The 18,860-nt window shown below is 41.7% G+C and overlaps 2 protein-coding genes across 2 annotated transcripts in view; one reads left to right on the top strand and one right to left on the bottom strand.

Moving 5' to 3' along the window:
* The window catches only part of LGMN (legumain), a 1,022,235-nt gene that overhangs the window by 78,127 nt on the left and 925,248 nt on the right, over nucleotides 1-18,860 (bottom strand). The window lies entirely within an intron of this gene.
* GOLGA5 (golgin A5) overlaps nucleotides 10,008-18,860 on the top strand; it is a 46,439-nt gene continuing 37,586 nt past the window's right edge. The window contains exons 1-2 of the mRNA XM_050799059.1: nucleotides 10,008-10,237; nucleotides 12,809-13,382. Of these exons, the coding sequence (XP_050655016.1) occupies nucleotides 12,839-13,382 (544 nt within the window). The 5' untranslated portion in view covers nucleotides 10,008-10,237; nucleotides 12,809-12,838. The remainder of the gene's footprint in view (nucleotides 10,238-12,808; nucleotides 13,383-18,860) is intronic.

The following is an 18,860-nucleotide window of genomic DNA, read 5'->3' as shown; positions in this document are numbered from 1 at the left end:
TCACAGCACCAAGGAGCTGAAAGACACAGGAATCTTCTAGTGTGGGTCACAAAGTCCCTAGGGGAAGCTTGCAGGAGCTAGACAGATACTTTAAATGTGGGGTGTAAGGATTCACAGAGGCAGGGCTGTGAAGACATAGAGAGTACGTTCTATCTCCTGGGATATTCAAAGTTTAAAATAATTTTTTAATGTTATTTACTTTCAAAAATAAGATTTTTATGGTACAAAGTTCAAAGGGTACATACAAAAAAGGATACATTAAAAAATAAACCGGCCGGGCATGGTGGCTCACGCCTGTAATCCCAGAACTTTGGGAGGCCAAGGCAGGTGGATCATCTGAGGTCAGGAGTTCAATACCAGCCTGGCCAATATAGCGAAACCTCATCTCTACTAAAAATACAAAAATTAGCCAGTCATGATGGCTCACTCCTATAGTTCCAGCTATTCGGGAGGCTGAGGCAGGAGAATCACTTGAACCCAGAAGGTGGAGGTTGCAGTGAGCTGAGATCATACCACTGCACTCCATCCTGGGCGACAGAGTGAAATGCCCTCTCAAAAATAAATAAATAAATAAATCTTCCTCTCACTCCTGTTACCTAGCCAAGTCCTCCTCTCTGGATGCAAACAAGGTGTCCTTCAAGACATACACTCTACCTATAAAAAGTATTTTTACACAAATGATAGTGAAACCACATTTGCAAAATTATGACAGTAAGAAACATCTGACATAGCTGATTCCATCTTGCTTCTAACTTCCAAGCTATCCTTGTTTATTCTTGAGCATAGGCCAAGCTGGCTCTGGGAGTAATTTAGTTTATAATTTAACCTTAAAGCAAGGATGATAGTATCCCTTCCGCAAACTACCCCCTCCTTTTCTGGAGACTAAAACTACCTTTTAAAAACTAACGAAAGGCTGGCCAGGCGCAGCGGCTAACACCTGTAATCCCAGCACTCTGGGAGGCTGAAGTGGGCGTATCACTTGAGGCCAGAGTTGGAGACTAGCCTGGGCAACCTGGCGAAAACCCACCTCCACTAAAAATACAAAAATTAGTCAGGTGTGGCAGTGGGCGCCTGTAGTCCCAGGTACTCAGGAGGTTGATGCAGGAGAATTGTTTGAACCCAGGAGGCAGGGGTTGCAGTGAGCCGAGACTGCACCCCTGCATTCACTTGAGCAACAGAGCGAGACCTTTTCTCAAGAAAGCAAAACAAAACAACAACAATTGAAAAAAAAGCAACAACAACAAAAAAAAACCTAATGAAAGGCCACAAGATTAGTATTATGGGAGGGGCCTACATCTGCTAAGATGTAAGTGTAGTTACACTATAGCCATTGTTCTGGAGGTCACAAGATTAGTAACCTCCTCATTTGCTCCTGTAGACAACACCACTATTGTTAAAATCTGAAATGTTGATGGCATTTTTCAGACCCTGAATTCTGATGGACCAGCTGGTGGTGTTGTAGTCTCACCAACGCACCACAGTGTGGCAATCTCTCTTGTGAGGTATCACCTGGAGTTCTTTACCTCACGTCCATGATGATTAAGAAGCGCAGACACAAGGGTGAGGTGGGAACGAAAGTTTAGTAAGCGAAAGACGAAAGCTGTCCGCCCGCAGAGAGGGAAGCCTGAATGGGTTGCCCACTATGAGGCTGGGGTCCAGGGTTTTTATAAACTGGAAAGGGGAAGGAATGTGCCTAGTCTGTGGGCTGTCTTGGAGAAAGTGATTCAGCTTGGCCCGAGGACCTTGGCCTGGGACCAATCAGGGGCTGAAGTGATGATTCACAGAGGCCAGTCTCACAATCTGAAAAGGAAAGGAAAATGCCCACCAGAACCCACTGGAGCCCACTGTGTTCATGCCCAAAAAAGGAGAACAAACTTTTTCCCAGGAGCCCACTGATTACAAAAAGGACAAAGGCATTTCTATGTCAGGCCTTGTCCCCTTATCTGAGTGAACTGGAGGTTTGTGCAAGTTTTTATCTGAATGGGCTGGAGGTTCTTCTAACTGTGCAGCCTTGGGCGTGTCTCCAGGCACAACTCCCTGTGCTAGTTCCCTTGTTGTTGCTTGCAGCTTGATTTTTTTCCCAGGCTGCTTTTTCTGTTATGTGGGGATGAGGCACTAACCTGTGGGTTGGGGGCTCTCTGGGGACCCTTCCCTTGCTATCTACCTAAGGCAAGCTGGCTAACTCCTCTCAGTGCCACCTGGACCTGTAACCCATACCAAGAAACTGGCTCAACTGGTCTTGTGATCCACCCAGGAAATGACTCAGCACAAGAAGATAGTTTTGACCCTCTATTATTTCATCCCCAACCCAACCAGTTAACATCCTTCATTCCCTAGACCCCAGGCCACCAGGCTATCCTTAAGAAACCCTCACCTCCAAATTTTCAGGAAGACTGATTTCAAGTAATAAGCTCCCATCTTCCACTTGGCTAGCCTTGTGTTAATTAAACTCTTTCTCTACTGCAATACTGCTGTCTCAGTAAATCTGTGCAGTGGGCAAGAAGAACCCGTCAGGCAATTACAAAATCACACTGTATACACCATTATTTTCCTTTTGTGTTTTTTTCTAATTTAACATATATTCTTGAGATCTTAGAGTTTTTTCATATCCTTGCATAAGAGATCCTGTTTCTTTTTAAAAACAGCCACATAATATTCCACTGGATGAATGTACCAAGAATTTTAAATCAATGAACATTTAACTTGTTATTTGCTGTTATAAGCAACACTGTAATTAATAACTTCATATATGTCATTTTGCATAAGTGTGAGTATATCTGTAGGGTAATTTCCTAAAAGTGGAACTACCTTCTTAAAGGTATGTATTTTTTGAAAATTGTTTTAAGTATAACATGATATATGTAAAGAACTGTCAAGTACAGTGTTGGATGGATTTTTACATATAATCAATACCAATGTTAAGATGTAGAATACTATGAGCACCTCCATCTTGACCACTCCCAGTCAATATCTGCCCTCCCAAAAGATAACTGATACTATAACTTCTTCTTTTCTTTTTTTTAATTTTATTTTTTTGACAGAGGGTCTCACTCCATTACCCAGGCTGGAGTGCAGTGTCGCAATCATGGCTCACTGCAACCTCAAACTCCTGGGCTCAAGCAATCCTCCTCCCTCAACCTCCTGAGTAGCTGTACAGGCAGCACACATCACCATGCCTGGTTAATTAATTTTTTTTTTTTTTTTGGTAGAGATGGGGTCTTCCTACGTTGCTCAGGCTGTTCTCGAACTCTCAGGCTCAAGTGATCCTCCCGCCTCAGCCTCCCAAAGTGTTGGGATTACAGGCATCAGCCACCATGCCTGGCCTTATTATGACTTCTGTAACCACAAATTCACTTTGCCTGTTCTTGACCTGCAGAGAAACAGAATTACAGTCTTTTTGGACTGGCTTCTTTTAAGTCAAAATTATGCCTGTGAGTTCCATCTATGGTGTTGTGGTTTCCTGTTTTTCATTGGTATGAAGTACCGTGTTGTACAGCTATACTACAATTTTGTAATCCATTCACCAGTTTATTAGCATTTGGGCTGTTTCCAGTTTGCATTATTATGAATAAAGCTGCTTTGAACATCCTTGTAAATAAATGTCTTTGGGTGGATACTTGCATTCATTTCTCCTGAGCAGAATTACTGACTCCTGGGGTAAATCTATGCTAGGTCATACAGTAGGCCTCTGTTTAATTTTAGTAGATATAGCTAATGTTTTCCAAAGTGTTCCTATCACTTACACTCCTCTCAGAAATGTATGCCTGTTCCGGTGGCCCTATGTCCTCATCAGTACCTGGAATTTTCCATCTTTTTACATTTTAGCCATTCTGGTGGGTATGCAAATATATTTCATTATCATTTTAATTCACATTTCTCTGATGACTAATAATGTTGAACACCTTTTCATGTGCTTTTGGATATTTTCTCTTGCGAAGTGTTTATTTATTAGCTCATTCTTATTAGGTGGATTTTTTTTTAAAATTTTGATTTGTAAGAGCACATTATATTCCAGATATAAGTCCTTTGTCAAACATATGTGTTATAAATGCCTTCTCCCAACCTGTGGGTTTCTTTTCATTCTTTTAATTTTTATGAACAGAAATTCTTCATTTTGGCCAGACACTGTGGCACACAACTATAGTCCCAGCATTTTGGGAGGCCAAAGTGGGTGGATTGCTTGAGCTCAGTAGTTCAAGACAAGCCTGGTTAATATGGTGAAACCCTGTCTCTTAAAAAAAATATTAAAATTAGCCAGGCAAGGTAGCATGTGCCTGTAGTCCTAGCTACTTGGGAGGCTGAGGTGGGAGGATCACTTGAGCCCAGGAGGTTGAGGCTGCAGTGAGCCAAGGTTGCACCACTGCACTCCAGCCTGAGCAACAGAGTGAAATTAAACACTGTGCTGTGACCAAAACAAAACAAACAAAATGAAAGCAATTAATTGAGGCTGCAGACTTGTAATCTCTAATTCTAGTTCAGTATCTCCATTTAATAAATGATGCCTGGGAAGAGAAGCGGTTTGCTCAAGTTCCTATAGCTAGAAACTAGAGAATCACGATTAGAACCAAGGTTTTCCTACTTTCTAGACTAGATATATACCAATTGAGTACAGTCTTTTTTCCTGATAATAAAATAGAGGGCCAGAAAGATTAAGTTACTTGAGGGTAATTAACAGTCAAATCAAAACCAGTTTATCTGATTTCTGCCTCTTTTCCATGCTATCTCAATTTACTGAACATTATTATTCATTCATTATTCAATATGTAGGAGTATCTTCTTGTGCCATGTCCTTTGCTGGGTTCTGTTGAAACAGTCATAGACAAGACAGACACCATCCCTGCCCTCCCTCATATAATTACAATTGTGTAAATGTTATGAAGAAGTATAGGGTAGAAGAAAGAGTGTATCAGTTGTGATGCCAGTTAAGTGGGAGACTCAGAAGGGGAGTCGCTCCCAAAAAGAAGCTTATGTTTCCACTGCTGGAGGAGGGAAACATTCTGAGATATTAGTTTAATTGTTTATTAGGTAGCCTCAACTCACTGGGGGCACTGACAGGAAATGGTTTAATTCCTTCCAATAATTCTCAAAGATATTTATATCAATTCCCATTTTTTCCTCTGAGCCATAGTTTCCTTGATGATAGCTTGCTTGCTTCCATAATTTTCAGCCCCTTTTAGTATTTAGAACAGACTCGTTTCAGTATTTAACACTCTGCTCTGTTTAATTTCTTTATGCAGATTTGAATTACCACCTGGTGTCATTTCCTTTCAGGTTGAATGATTTTCTTATTATTTCATATACGGCAAGTCTTATAGGACTAGCCACAACTTCTCTCAGTCTCTGTTTATCTGGGAATGTCTCTATCCAGCCTTCATTTTTGAAGAATAGTTTTGCCGGAAATAGAATCCTTGGTTGACAGTTTTTTTCCCCCTTTAGGATTTTACATATGTTATCCTACTGCCTTCTTCCTTCATTGTTTCTGATATGAAGTCAGCTGTTACTCTTGTTCCTCTATCTTTGATGAGTCATTTTCCTCCTACAGTTTCTAAGATTTTCTTTCTTTCAACAGCTTGACTGTTACGTACCAGGTTGAATGTCTTTGTGTTTGTCCTATTTGAAGATCATTGAGCTTCCTAGATGTACAGATTAATGTTTTCATCAAACTTGGAAAGTTTCTGGCCATTTCTTCCTCAAATATCCCCCCTCCTCCCAATCCTTCTCTCCTGAAATTCCCATTGCATACATATTGGTATATTTGATGATGTCACACAGATCTCTGAGAATCACCTCATTTTTTATTCTTTTTTCTTTATATTGATTGGACAAATTCTATTGATCTATCTTCAAGTTTTCTAATTCTCTCTTCAGCCCACTCAAATTTGCATTGAGCTCCCCTAGTGAAATTTTTTTTTTTTTTTACTTATTGTACTTTTCAATTCTAGAATTCCATTGATTTTTAAAAAATAATCCCTATCTCTTTACTGATATTCCCTATTTTATGAAGCATTGTTGTAATTTTTTTGTTTTTGTTTTGTTTGAGCCTGGGTCTTACTATGTTCCCTAGGCTGGTCTCGAACTCCTGAGTCCAAGCAATCCTCCTGCCTTGGCCTCCCAAAGTGCTGGGATTACAGGTGTGAGCTGCCACAGCTGGCTGTCATATTTTCACTTAGTTTTGTGAACATATTTTTTTTCTCTCTTTTTTTTTAAATAGAGTAGATACGCTGTGTGAGACTTGATTTCATATTTGAGAAACTTCCTTGAAGTCCTTATATGCTAAATCCAACATCTCACAACATTTATATTGATTTTCACCTCTGTGTATGGTCACATTTTTCTGTTCATTTGCATGTCTGCTTTTTTTTTAATTGAACACTGGACAATTTAGATGATATAGCAACTCTCGTGTTTTGATGTGCCCCTCAGAGGGTGTTTTTTGTGTTTTTCTTATACGTTTGTTTTGTGACTTGCCTGGACTAATTCTGCAGAGTTTATCTTCCATAGTGTGTTGACAGTGATGTTTCTCCTCAGTTTTTTGGTTTTTTTTTTTCCTCTTTTATGTTTATTTCTAAGGCTCGTTTTCTAAGGTTTTCGCCAAAGTCAAGATGGCTTAGAATTTAGTCAATGATTGATCAGATGTGGTAATTAGACACCTCAAACCAGTGAGACTTCTACCCTTTCTTGATGGAGCTGTGTCATCTAAATAGGTTGAAGAACATTCAAAACTCAGGCAATTTACAAGACTGCTCTGGCTTTTGTTTTGCTGAGTTTTCTTGTGTCTCCTCTGCATCCTCTGCAAGGCTTCCCTGGCTTTTGTTTTCCTGTGTCTCCTCTGCCACCGTGCAAGGCTTCATGTTGCGCCAGGGTCGAGTAGATGACTGGGGCTTTTGCCAGACTCTCCTGAACTGACACAGCCTTCCAGACCATAAGCGCATTGCCAAAGCCCACCATGCCTATCTGATTCCCTGGCTCTCACTGCTGAACTTCCAGCAGGCTTTCTAATCAGTTGTTTGCTCAACCAGTCTTGCAGCCCAGGTAATTGTGATGTTGGCATTCCCAATCAACCTTTCTCCTTGGCCATGGGGTTTTTCTGGCACCACTCCAAGTCAGCCCCCTCTGGCAGCAAAGCTGCTGGTTTTCACATCTACTCAGCCCTGATAGAACTATTCCCATGGAACTGGAGGAGAGGGATTGGGAATTTCCCCGTGGTAACGTGTCACAGACTCACTGTTGTTACCCAAGGTTTAATAGTTTTTTCTTGAATAAATGCTTTTTAATTTATGTTATGCCAGTGGTGGATTTCCAGGAATTTGAAATGGTTGTTTTTCACAATTGTGTCCAATTTCATCGTTTTTGGGGAAGATAATTTGCTGAATTCCTTACTCTGCCATTCTAGAAGTCACAATAAAGCCCCATTTGTTTAAAACTTCATCCTTAAGCTCTACTCAAAGTTCCTCTCCCTGATCTCTGGAGCAGACTAGCCTGGTTGCACTACAGCACTAGAGGCTTCTTTCTTCCCCTTTCTTTTCTAGGCGTTAGTTCTGCTGGTGGCATTAGGGTAGTGAGGAGGCGGGAAGAAAAGGGCAAATTTTCTGACCCATTGGGCAAGGTTGTAGCCTCTCTCTGTTGTGCTGTTTCTCTGGCTAATCCACCCCGGCCCCAACAATGTATGCATGGCAGGCATCTATATGCTGACCTCTTAGGGGGTATATGTGGGAATTCTTGAAACACTCTTTTTTGGGGCCTGCCCATTGCCATTTTTTGGAATATCTGAATTAAGTCTAAAATCCGCATTCAATAATTCAAATACTCAGGACCCACTATGTGCACAGGATCAGGCTAATTTGGCCCTAATGACAAGCCTACAACATAGTCCCTAGTCTTCATCTTTAACTTGAGGAAAGTAAGGCTCAAACAGGTTAAGGGCTGAGCACAGTGGCTCATGCCTGTAATCTCAGCACTTTGAGTGGCTGATCAGGCAGATTACTTGAGGTCAGGAGTTTGAGACTAGCCTGGCCAACATGGTGAAACCCTGTCTCTACTAAAAATACAAAAAATTAGCCGGGCATGGTGGCACACGCCTCTAGTCCCAGCTACTCAAGGGGCTGAGGCAGGAGAAACACTTGAACCCGGAAGGTGGAGGTTGCAGTGAGCCGAGATCGCGCCACTGCACTCCAGGATGGGCGATAGAGCAAGGCTCCATTTCAAAAAACCAACCAAACAAACAAAAAAATCCCCCCAAAAAACGGGTTAAGTAATTTGTCTAAGATTATCAGTCCTAATAAGGAGTCCACATTATTCCAAAGCCTGTGCCCTTGGACTCAAAGTTTTGTCTCCAAATTAAATATTGGGAGTAATTACAGCTCCTGCTTTTCTTCCTCTCAGGTCAGGTTTAGTCCAATACAGTGGAAGATTGGTTCTTCCTCAACTTTTTTCATTCTCATCCCTTTGACAATTAAAACATTGTTTCTAGAGTCACACTGACCCAAGTTTGAATCCCAGTTGTTCTACCTTTGCTTCTATGTGACCATGGGCAAGTAACTAAACCTCATTGAATCTCAGTGTCTTCATCTGTAAAATAGGATAATATATTAATAGTAGTCTGATTTTATTAGGTAGGCCTGTGTAAGAAACAATCCTAAATCTCAGTGGCTTATAACAGCAAAAGTTGGTATTTCACTCATGTGAAATCTCAGATGTGAGCTGCTTCACATCCCCTTTTTCTTCTAGGACCAAGGCTGAAAGAGCAGCCCTTCTGACACAGACTATTCTTATGAAAGGAAACATTTCTCTGGTTGAAATACGTAATAACTCTTAATGCTTCTGCTCAGAAAGACCTCCTGCTCCTATTTCACTGGCCAAAAGAAGATCATACGATCAAGCCTGACATCAGTGAGGATGGAAAGAATGCTCCTTCTACAGGACGTGCTGCAGTTACATGGCAACAGGCGATGATGTATAATCCTTAACTGGAAAAGCAACTTAATAGTTAGGAACAACATTACCACCTGCCAGAGAATAATAGTACCTTCCTTATGAATGTGAGATTAAAATGAGGTGAGGCACATGCAATGCTTAACACAGTATTCTACGCTTAATAAAAAGTTTGATAAATGTTAGATGCCATTATTATGATTATTACCTCCTGGTGCTGAAAAATTTTCTCTTCACTGTACTGGGCTAAACCTCACCTGAGAGGAAGAAAAGCAGCAGCTGTAATTACTTCCAATATTTAATTTGGAGACAATAAAACTTTGAGTTTACGGGGCACAGGCTTTGGAGTAATGTGTACTCCTTATTAGGACAGATGATCTTAGACAAATTACTTAAACTGTTTGAGCCTTACTTTCCTCAACTCAAAGATGTGAGACTTGGAACTGTATTGTAGGCTTGTCATTAGGGCCAAATTAGCCCAATCCTGTACACATAGTGGGTGCTGAGTCTTTGAACTATTGAATGTGGATTTTAGACTTATTTCAGATAGTCAATGAACTGCATGCATAACATAACCACAGTACTACCTTTTCTATCCTTTGGGTCTCAGCTCAAATATCATCTCCTCAGAGAGACCTTCCCTGACCACCTGATTTAAAGTACCTCCCGTGCTTCCAGTCACTTTTCCCCGTTTTCTTGTCGTTACAGCTCTGGTAACGCCCTGAAATTGTCTTGTCCATTCACTGTCATGTAGTATCTGTCTCTGCCACTAGAAAGTAAGCGCCATGCAATCCGGATCATGGTTTCTTATTTCCACTTTCTGCCGTGGGCCTCTGGCATTTCTCTTCTGTAAAACTTTCGGGAGATGGTGAGTAAAGGGAGAACTCACGTGACACGCAACGAGGCCTAGCCATTTGTGGGTGTGGCCTTTCACGTTGCGCCGGCCTCGAGCGGGCCGTCCACCGCGGGAGGACAGCTACGTCACACGCACGCAGGCCCTGCGCCGCGCCTCGTCTCGCCACGGGCGGAAAGGGGCATGGCCATGCGTAAGGACCCCGTAGCCACCGGCGCCACCGCCTGAATCGCCTGCAGGTGGCTGTTCTCGGCTCCCTGCCGTGCAGGCATCTCGAAAGCCACTCTGTTTTGGGGTCCTCGCGCCCCTTCCACGTCTCCCGGAAGCGGTAGCACGGCCCCGGCAGGTCCGGGAGAAGGTTTAGTCTGCTCGGGCCCCCTCCGGGCCAGCTGCCGAGGGGGCGCGGCCCAGGACGGCGACTAGGCCGTGGTGCAACCTCTCCGGAGTCCTCAGGTGAGGCGGAGGCGAGGGCCCACTGGACGAGACGGGAGTGTTAACGGTCCTTGGAGCGGGGGCGCAGTCCTTTCAGCGGAGACCCTGGTCTCTCCGTCTTCTTTCGGGTGGCGCTCGTCTTCGCTGTGTTAGGGGCGGAGGAGGGTAGCTGGAGAGACCCCATGGGCTTCAGCGGACGTTGTTTACTGCCCTCTGTATTCTTTCTTCCTGACCTTTGCCTGACCTGGCAGTTCTTCCCGCACGGAACGAGATGGGTGGGGAGCGGAGTGGGGGGTCTCTGCTCGCTTACCTAAGATCCACAGACTGAAGACCCCAGGGCACTGCCGACTGGGCCTACACGACTGACCTGCAGCCTCCCTCCCTCTGTGCTGACGCCTGTCCTTCGAAGCAGGCCCTGCCACCGCCCTCTGCGGATCCATCCCCATCCCACGCACTCTCTCTGCCCTTGGGCAGTGCCTGGGGAATTGACGGGTGCCTCTGAAGTCCTTTGTGTCTTTGAGATGTTTGTCAATGGAGCAAGTGCCCAGGGCCCATCTAAGTATTTAATTGGGTAATCAACATTAATTGCAACATTAGTAGCAATTTAATGGTATGTTTTAAAGCCCAATTAATTTTAAAATGAGAGGCAAGATAGAAAGAATTGAGTGTGTTTTGATTTTTTTATTACTTTTTTTGTAGAGACAGGGTCTTGCCACGTTGCCCAGGCTGGTCTCAAACTCTTGGCCTCAAGTGGTCCTCCCCGCTTGGCGTCCCAGTGTGTTGGGATTACAGGGTGAGCCACAGTGCCTGGCCTGTATGGTGTTCTGTATGTTACAGAGCATTTCGTCTCCATTTTCATTTGGTTTTTTTATAAACTCCGAAAGACATAGGCATGTAATAGTCACATGTGTAAAGAACAGGTTTAAAGGATGAGTTTCTTCTGGAGGTTTTTTAGGTTTTGAGCTATATGGTATAGGGAGGCAAAGATTAAAAGGTGGGTTTGGCACTAGGGTGACTTAGACTTGAGTATCTGAGCTGCTATCTAAACTCTGGGCTCTTTCTCAACCCTTTCCACATTTGCTTTTAAAAAAGGATATTGCTGTTTACCTCATAATGTGACTGTGAAAGTTACATATGATGAAAGATACATGTGTACCTATGTACAGCATCTGTCATGAAAAAATTCCACTCAGCAGTATTTATGAGTGCCTACTGTGTGCTAGACTCTGAGAATTCATTGGTGAGCAAAACAGACATAATCTGTATCCAACCACTGCCCCCCTTTCCCCAAGAACAAGAGACATGTTTAAAAAAAAAAACGTAATTATAACACATGAAGGGCTGTGGGGCAAAAGAATAGGATATGTACAGATAGTGATTGACCTAACTTAGATGGAAAGGAGAACTCTGAAGCAGATGACATTTGAGTAAACACCAAGAGCAAGAAAGTTAACCATGAAAGAGTTCTTTGCAAAAGGAACAACGTGCACATTCTAGAAATGGTTGTGGACTTTATTATAGAACCCTTCTATATCTGTATCTTCATCATTACTTTGATATATGTTGTCACACAGTAAGTACTCAAATATATGTATGGAATGAGTGGTTATGCAGTTTTGGTTTTTATTCTGAACTTAATGTGCACGTGGTAGGTATTGAGTATTTGGATTATTGAGCATGTACTTTAGACAAATTATATGCACACCTAAATTATATGTAATAGTGCCACAGTTTAACATTAAGATGGCTTTTGTATTTAATGGAAAAGTTTTTTCAAGTTTTAGCACTTTAAAACAAACTTCAGTGAATTTTATTTTTATTTGGTTGTACTGGAATTTTGCCATAGTGGTTAGTTGCTAATTTGCTGCTGTAGCAAAGTACCACAGACTGATTGGCTGGGCCAACAGAAATTTATTTTCTCTCGGTTCTGAAGGCTTGAAGTCCAAAATGAAGGTATTGGCAGAGTTGGTTTCTTCTGAGGCCTGCTTCTTTTGCTTGCAGATGTCTGCCTTCTCCCTGTGTCCTTTCCGTATGTCTGTCTGTGTTGAAATTTCCTCCACTTAGAGGACATGCCAGTTATATTTGATTAGGGCCCACCCTAATGACTCATTTTAATTATCCCTTTAGAGACCCTATCTCCAAAAACAGTCACATTCTGAGGTCTGGGGGTTAGGACTCAAATAAAGGAATTTGGAGGGATGCAGTTCAGCCCATAACAGATGCTTTTGCTATATTAAGATTTGCCCTTCATTGAAATAGTAATAATAAACACAGTAGTGGTAGTTGTAATAAGGATAATAGCAGCCACTAAAATGAGTGCTTATTATGTGCCAAGCATTTTGCAAAGTGTCTTTTATATATTATTTCATCATAACACCATCCTATAAGGTAAGTACACTTCCCCCCCCCCCCCCCCCCGTTTTCTACATAAGATTTCTCAGCCTCGTTTAAGTAGTTTGCTCAAGGTTACCTAGCTAGTAAAAGGTAGGGTTAGGATTTCAACCCAGGACTACCTGACTCCAGCGTCTGGTGTTAACCATTTTTCATACTCTGCCATTATGCCACGATGATCATTTTATGTCCTTTTTACAGGTTTGCCAATAGGATTATCCTGCTGCCATCATGTCTTGGTTTGTTGATCTTGCTGGAAAGGCAGAAGATCTTTTAAACCGGGTTGATCAAGGGGCTGCAACAGCTCTCAGTAGGAAAGACAATACCAGCAACATATATAGCAAAAATACTGACTATACTGAGTTTCACCAGCAAAATACAGATTTGACATATCAGACTGGACCTAAAGCTACGTATATTTCATCAGCAGCTGATAACATTCGAAATCAGAAAGCCACCATCTTAGCTGGCACTGCAAATGTGAAAGTAGGATCTCGGACACCAGTAGAGGCCTCTCATCCTGTTGAAAATGCATCTGTTCCTAGGCCTTCATCCCAATTTGTGAGAAGAAAAAAGTCAGAACCTGATGATGAGCTGCTGTTTGATTTTCTTAATAGTTCACAGAAGGAGCCTACCGGGAGGGTGGAAATCAAAAAGGAAAAAGGCAAGACACCTGTCTTTCAGAGTTCTCAGACATCAAGTGTCAGTTCTGTGAACCCCAGTATAACCACCATCAAAACCACTGAAGAAAATTCTTTTGGGAGCCAAACCCACGGTAGTTAATCAGTCCTCTGTTTCTTTTAGAGTTAACCAAATTGAATGTGTCATCATATGATCCAATGGTGTTTCTCATTCACTGTTATGGGATCTGTTTCCACTGGTGTAAGGGCAGACTCTCCCCAAATGTGTGGTGTAAACAAGGGAGACATCATTGACTACTATTAGTCAATAGACAGTTGTAGCAGGGACTTAATGTTGTCTGGAAGGCAACTTTACCCACTCAGCATCTAACAAAGTATTTCATATTTGATTCCCTAAGACATTTTAAGATTAAAAAAGAAAATTTTGAAATCTGAAAGAAAGCATGTCACTTTGGATCGGGCACTATCCCAGTTGATATCTTTTTGTTACTAGGATTGTAAAAATGACAGGAGACTGTACTTCACGTATTTTCTGGGTTGTGTTTTTTGTGTGTTTTTCCCCCCACATCCTCCACAAATAAAACTGAGAGACTGAACTTTGATCCAGGTTGAAGAGTTGAAGGCATTGACCTGGTAGTGAAGCAAGAGCTTAGAATTCTTGTTTTCAATTGTTTAATTCCCTGTGAGATTACCTCTACAAGTACACCTTCTTTCCTGTGAAATGAGATTAACACTGTAAATGTGGCTAATTCAGGTACCTAAGTGTTTTAAAATATCAATAGGCCAGACGTGGTGGCTCACGCTTGCAATCCCAGCACTTTGGGAGGCCGAGGCGGGTGGATCACGAGGTCAGGAGATCGAGACCATCCTGGCTAACACAGCGAAACCCCATCTCTACTAAAAATACAAAAAATTAGCCGAGCGTGGTGGCGGGCGCCTGTAATCCCAGCTACTCAGGAGGCTGAGGCAGGAGAATGGCTTGAACCCGGGAGGCGGAGCTTGCAGTGAGCCGAGATCGTACCATTGCACTCCAGCGTCGGCCACGGAGCAAGACTCCGTCCCAAAAAAATAAATAAATAAATAAAATAGCAATAGGCTGGTCATGGTGGCTCAAGCCTGTAATCCCAGCACTTTGGAACGCTGAGGTGGGCAGATCACTCGCACCCAGGAATTCGATACCAGCCAGAACAACATAGCAAAACCCTGTCCTGGTTAATGCAAAAATTAACCAGGCACAGTGGCACATGCCTATAGTCTCAGCTACTTGGGAGGCTGAGACGGGAGAATTGCTTGAGCCCAGGAGGTCGAGGTTGCAGTGAGCTGAGATTGCACCACAACACTCCAGCCTGGGTAACAGAATGAGACCCTGTCTCCAAAGATAAAAAAAGAAAAAAGGCAAGAAACTTGATAGTAGGTTCTTGCAGGGATAGTAGGTTCTTGCAGGGATTCTTTTGTTGTTTTGAGACGGTCTTGCTCTATCGCCCAGGCTTAAGTGCCGTGGTGTTATCACAGCTTGCGGTACTCTTGACCTCCCAGGCTCAAGCGATCCTCCTGCCTCAGCCTCCCGAGTAGCTGGAACTATAGGTGCATACCACTGTGCCCAGCTGAGTTTTAAAAATTATTTTTAATAGAGACAGTGTCTCACTGTGTTGCTCTGGCTGGTCTTGAGCTCAAATGATCCTCCTGCTTTGGCCTCCCACAGCATTGGGATTATGGGCATGAGCTACCATGGCCTGGCCGTAGGGATTTTTTTTTTTTTTTTTTTTTTTTTGAGACAGTCTCACTCTGTTGCCCAGGCTGGAGTACAGTGGCCGGATCTTGGCTCACTGCAAGCTCCAGCTCCTGGGTTCACACCATTCTCCTGCCTCAGTCTTCTGAGTAGCTGGGACTACAGGTGCCCGCCACCACATCTGGCTAATTTTTCCTTGTATTTTTAGTAGAGACAGGGCTTCACTGTGTTAGCCAGGATGCTCTTGGTCTCCTGATCTTGTGATCCGCCTGCCTCGGCCTCCCGAAATGCTGGGATTGTAGGCGTGAGCCACTGTGCCTGGCCTTTTTTTTTTGCTTAAACTTGAGACAGGGTCTTATTGTCACCCAGGCTAGAGTACCCTGGCACAGTTTTAGCTCACTGCAACCTCCACCTCCTGAGTTCGAGCGATTTTCCCACCTCAGCCTCCCAAGTAGCTGGGACTATAGGTGTGCACCACCACCCTTGGCTAATTTTTGTATTTTTTGGTAGAGATGGGGTTTCATCATGTTGACCAGGCTGGTCTTGAACTCTGGACCTCAAGCAATCTGCCCACCTTGGCCTCCCAAAGTGCTGAGATTACAGGCGTGAGCCACCACACCCAGCCAGGGATTCTTTATAGAGTTGATTATTGATGGGAGTTTGTCATGTTCTTAGATGTTACAGCTTCTTTCATTGTCTTGGCTGTTAGTGAATAAAATCTTTCTTGTATTTTCAAGACAAAAACTTGTATAGAGGAAGAGGTTTTGGGTTGTCAAAATAGGATCATGCAGTAGCAGTTGATTAATATGTTCACACATTCCGAAATTTATTCTCAGCTATCTTTCAATTAATTATACAAATAACCTACTAGGTGCAAGTATATGGAAGTGTCCAGTGGGTGAGCTAGACATGTAAATAGATAATTTACATGTGGTCTAGTAAATGTAGCAATTGAAGTATGGTCAGAGTGTTGTGGAAGTATGAAGGAGGAAGCAACTAATTGCCTAAGGTATTCAGAAAGGATTCACAGAGGGTCTGTATTTTTAGCTGGGCCTTAAAGAATGAAGAGGAGTTTGCCAGGTAAAAAAAGAAGTTAGAGACAGCATTCCATGCAGAGAGAACAGACTCTTTAAGGGGCTGGTAGAGTAGAAAATGTAAGAAAGTTGGAAACACTGAGTGTGAGTTGCAGGTTGATGAAAATGTAGCTAGCAAACAAAGTTGGGACCTGTTTGTGAAGGCCCTTGTGTCATACTGTTTATGCAATTAAACCCATTACTCTTGTAGATCATTGTTGAAGATTGATCCCTGAACAACTGGCTTTAGAATCACTTGTGTGTTGTTAATTTAAAAATGAATTATTGAGTGCCTTCCCAGGATTCCTGAATCGTATTTTCTGGGGATGGAGCCAGGGCATCTGATTTTTTTGTTGTTGTTCTGTAGGTGGTTCTTAGCCAATAAAAATTGAAAGTGACTGCCACAGCCAGTGTGATGCTAGTAGAGATCTTTAAGTCAAGAATTGACATGGCTTATTTTTGTACTTTTAAAGAAAACAACTTGCATTTAATTATAAAGAATGGACCTAAAGGGAACCTCGTTGTCAGGGAAATGAATTAGAACTGGTTGTAATACACAGGAGTTATAAAAATTGTTTCTCTTGGGTAGGACCTCTCAACTTTGAGACTTGGCATTTTGGGCCAAATTAATTCAATAGTGTGGGGAGCCCTCCTGTTCTTTGTAGGAGTTTAGCAGCATCTCTGGCCTCTTAACCCATTAGATGGTGGTAGCAACCCCAATTGTGACAACCAACAATGTCTCCATAAATTGCCAAATGTTCCTTGCAGGGCAGAATCATCCCAGTTGAGAACCAGTGTCCTGAGATGCCTAGAAATGTGTGGAAATGGGATTGCTGAGCTGTAGGTTTAACAATGTTCAGCTACACTAGTAATGTCAAAGTGGCTTTCGCCGGAGGTGGTGCCAATTTATACTCTAACCAGCTGTGCTTAAGAACTTCTTTTGCTCCACATTCTCACCAACGTTTTTTATTTTCGATTTAACTTTTACTTTTTGCTGATCAGATTTGTTGTTGATATTCTTTATTTCCTTCATTACTAGTGTGGTTGAAGATCTTTTCAGATACTTGACTATTCAAGTTTCATTTTCTGGAAGTGTCTACTCAAATATTTTTTAATCAATTTTTTTCTGTTAGATTATTTGTCTTTTTCCTTCTTGATGCATGGACATTCTTGATATATTCTAAATTCTAAATTCTTTTCCTCCTCCAGTTTTACCTTGGTTTTTCCCCTCCCCTCTCTGTGGTATCTCAGTGAGCAGAAGTTCCTAATGTAGATGCTTGTGGCTTGTGTTTTTTGTGTCTTGGAAAATCTTTCCTTACACTGAGATCATAAAGATATTTTTCTGTATTGTCTTCTATAGTGTGCGATAGGCATTCAATTCCATCTTTTTTTTTTTTTTTTGCCATAGGGAAATCAGCTATTCTAGCATCATTTATTGGACTGAGTCTCTTGTCCCTACCAATTTGCAATACCACCTGTCTTATATATCACGTATTCATTAGTATGTTTCTGGCCACTTAATTCTGTTTTATTGGTTTATTTGTGTATCCTTGTGCCAGTGCCACCCTGTTTTAATTAATGTAGTTTTAAGTGTCTTGATAACTGATAGGGTAGCTTCTTCCAGCTTGTGGGCTTTCGTCAGAAATATTTTGGCTATTCTTGAACTTTTCCACTCCCATATGCATTTTAGGATTTGCTTATCAAGTTTCACAAAAACTCTGTTGGTCTTTTTATTGGGAATTCATTGCTTCTATATAGATAGTTTGGTGAGAATCAGCACTTTTGCTATATTGAGTTTTCTTATCCACTAATCGGGTATAATTTCAACATATTTTGTGCTGTCTTTCATTAAAATTTTTTTGTTTTCTCCATAAAGATCTTACATACTTTGTGTTAGTATTATTCCTAAGTAGTTTATATTTTTTGAAATGATATGTGGTATTCCATAAAATTTTTTGTTTTGTTATTGCTGGTGTGTTTTTTGTTGTTTTTTATATGTACATACATAGCAATCTAGATAGCTCTTAATCTTCATGTTTTTCTGAACATAAATTTAGATTTTCAACAACACAGTTGTCTGTGTATAATGAATTTGTTTCTTCTTAGCCCTTTTGTCTCTTAAAAAATCCTTTTCTTCATTGGCTAGGACTCAACAACCAGTTTTGTATCTTGTTCTTTGTCTTAGAGAGAATACTTTGTTTCACTAAGTATGATTTTACATTAGGTTTTTCATAGATATTTTTTATTAGGTTAGAGAAGTTTCCATAAATATCTAGTTTGAGTTTTTACCATGTTGAATTTTAGCAATGTTTTTTCCTCTACCCCTGGAGATAATAATATAGTTTTTCTTCTTTAATATTAATATAGTATACAAATCAATTGATTTTTTGAATTGATTTTTATTTATTTATTTTTAATAGAGATGGGATCTTGCTGTGTTACCCAGGCTGGAATGTAGCAGCTATTCACATGTATGGTCATAGTGCACTGCAGCCCCCAAACTCCTGGGCTCAAGTAATCCTCCCACTTCAGCCTCCCAACTCACTGGGATACAGGTGCACACCACTGCACCTAGCGCCACCTCCAACTGATACTTTCAGATATAAAACCAAACTTAACTTTCAGTTTGCTAATATTCCCTTTAGGATTTTTGCATTTATTTAGTTAATTTACTTTTTATTTATCATTATTATTTTGAGACAAGATCTCACTCTGTCGCCCAGGTTGGAGTGCAGTGGTAGGATCTCAGCTCACTGCAGCCTCAATCTCCCAGGCTCAAGCAATCCTCCTGCCTCAGCCTCAATAGTAAC

Source organism: Macaca thibetana, chromosome 7, assembly GCF_024542745.1.
Source record: "Macaca thibetana thibetana isolate TM-01 chromosome 7, ASM2454274v1, whole genome shotgun sequence".
NCBI lineage: Eukaryota > Metazoa > Chordata > Mammalia > Primates > Cercopithecidae > Macaca > Macaca thibetana.
This window is presented reverse-complemented; position numbering and strand designations above follow the sequence as displayed.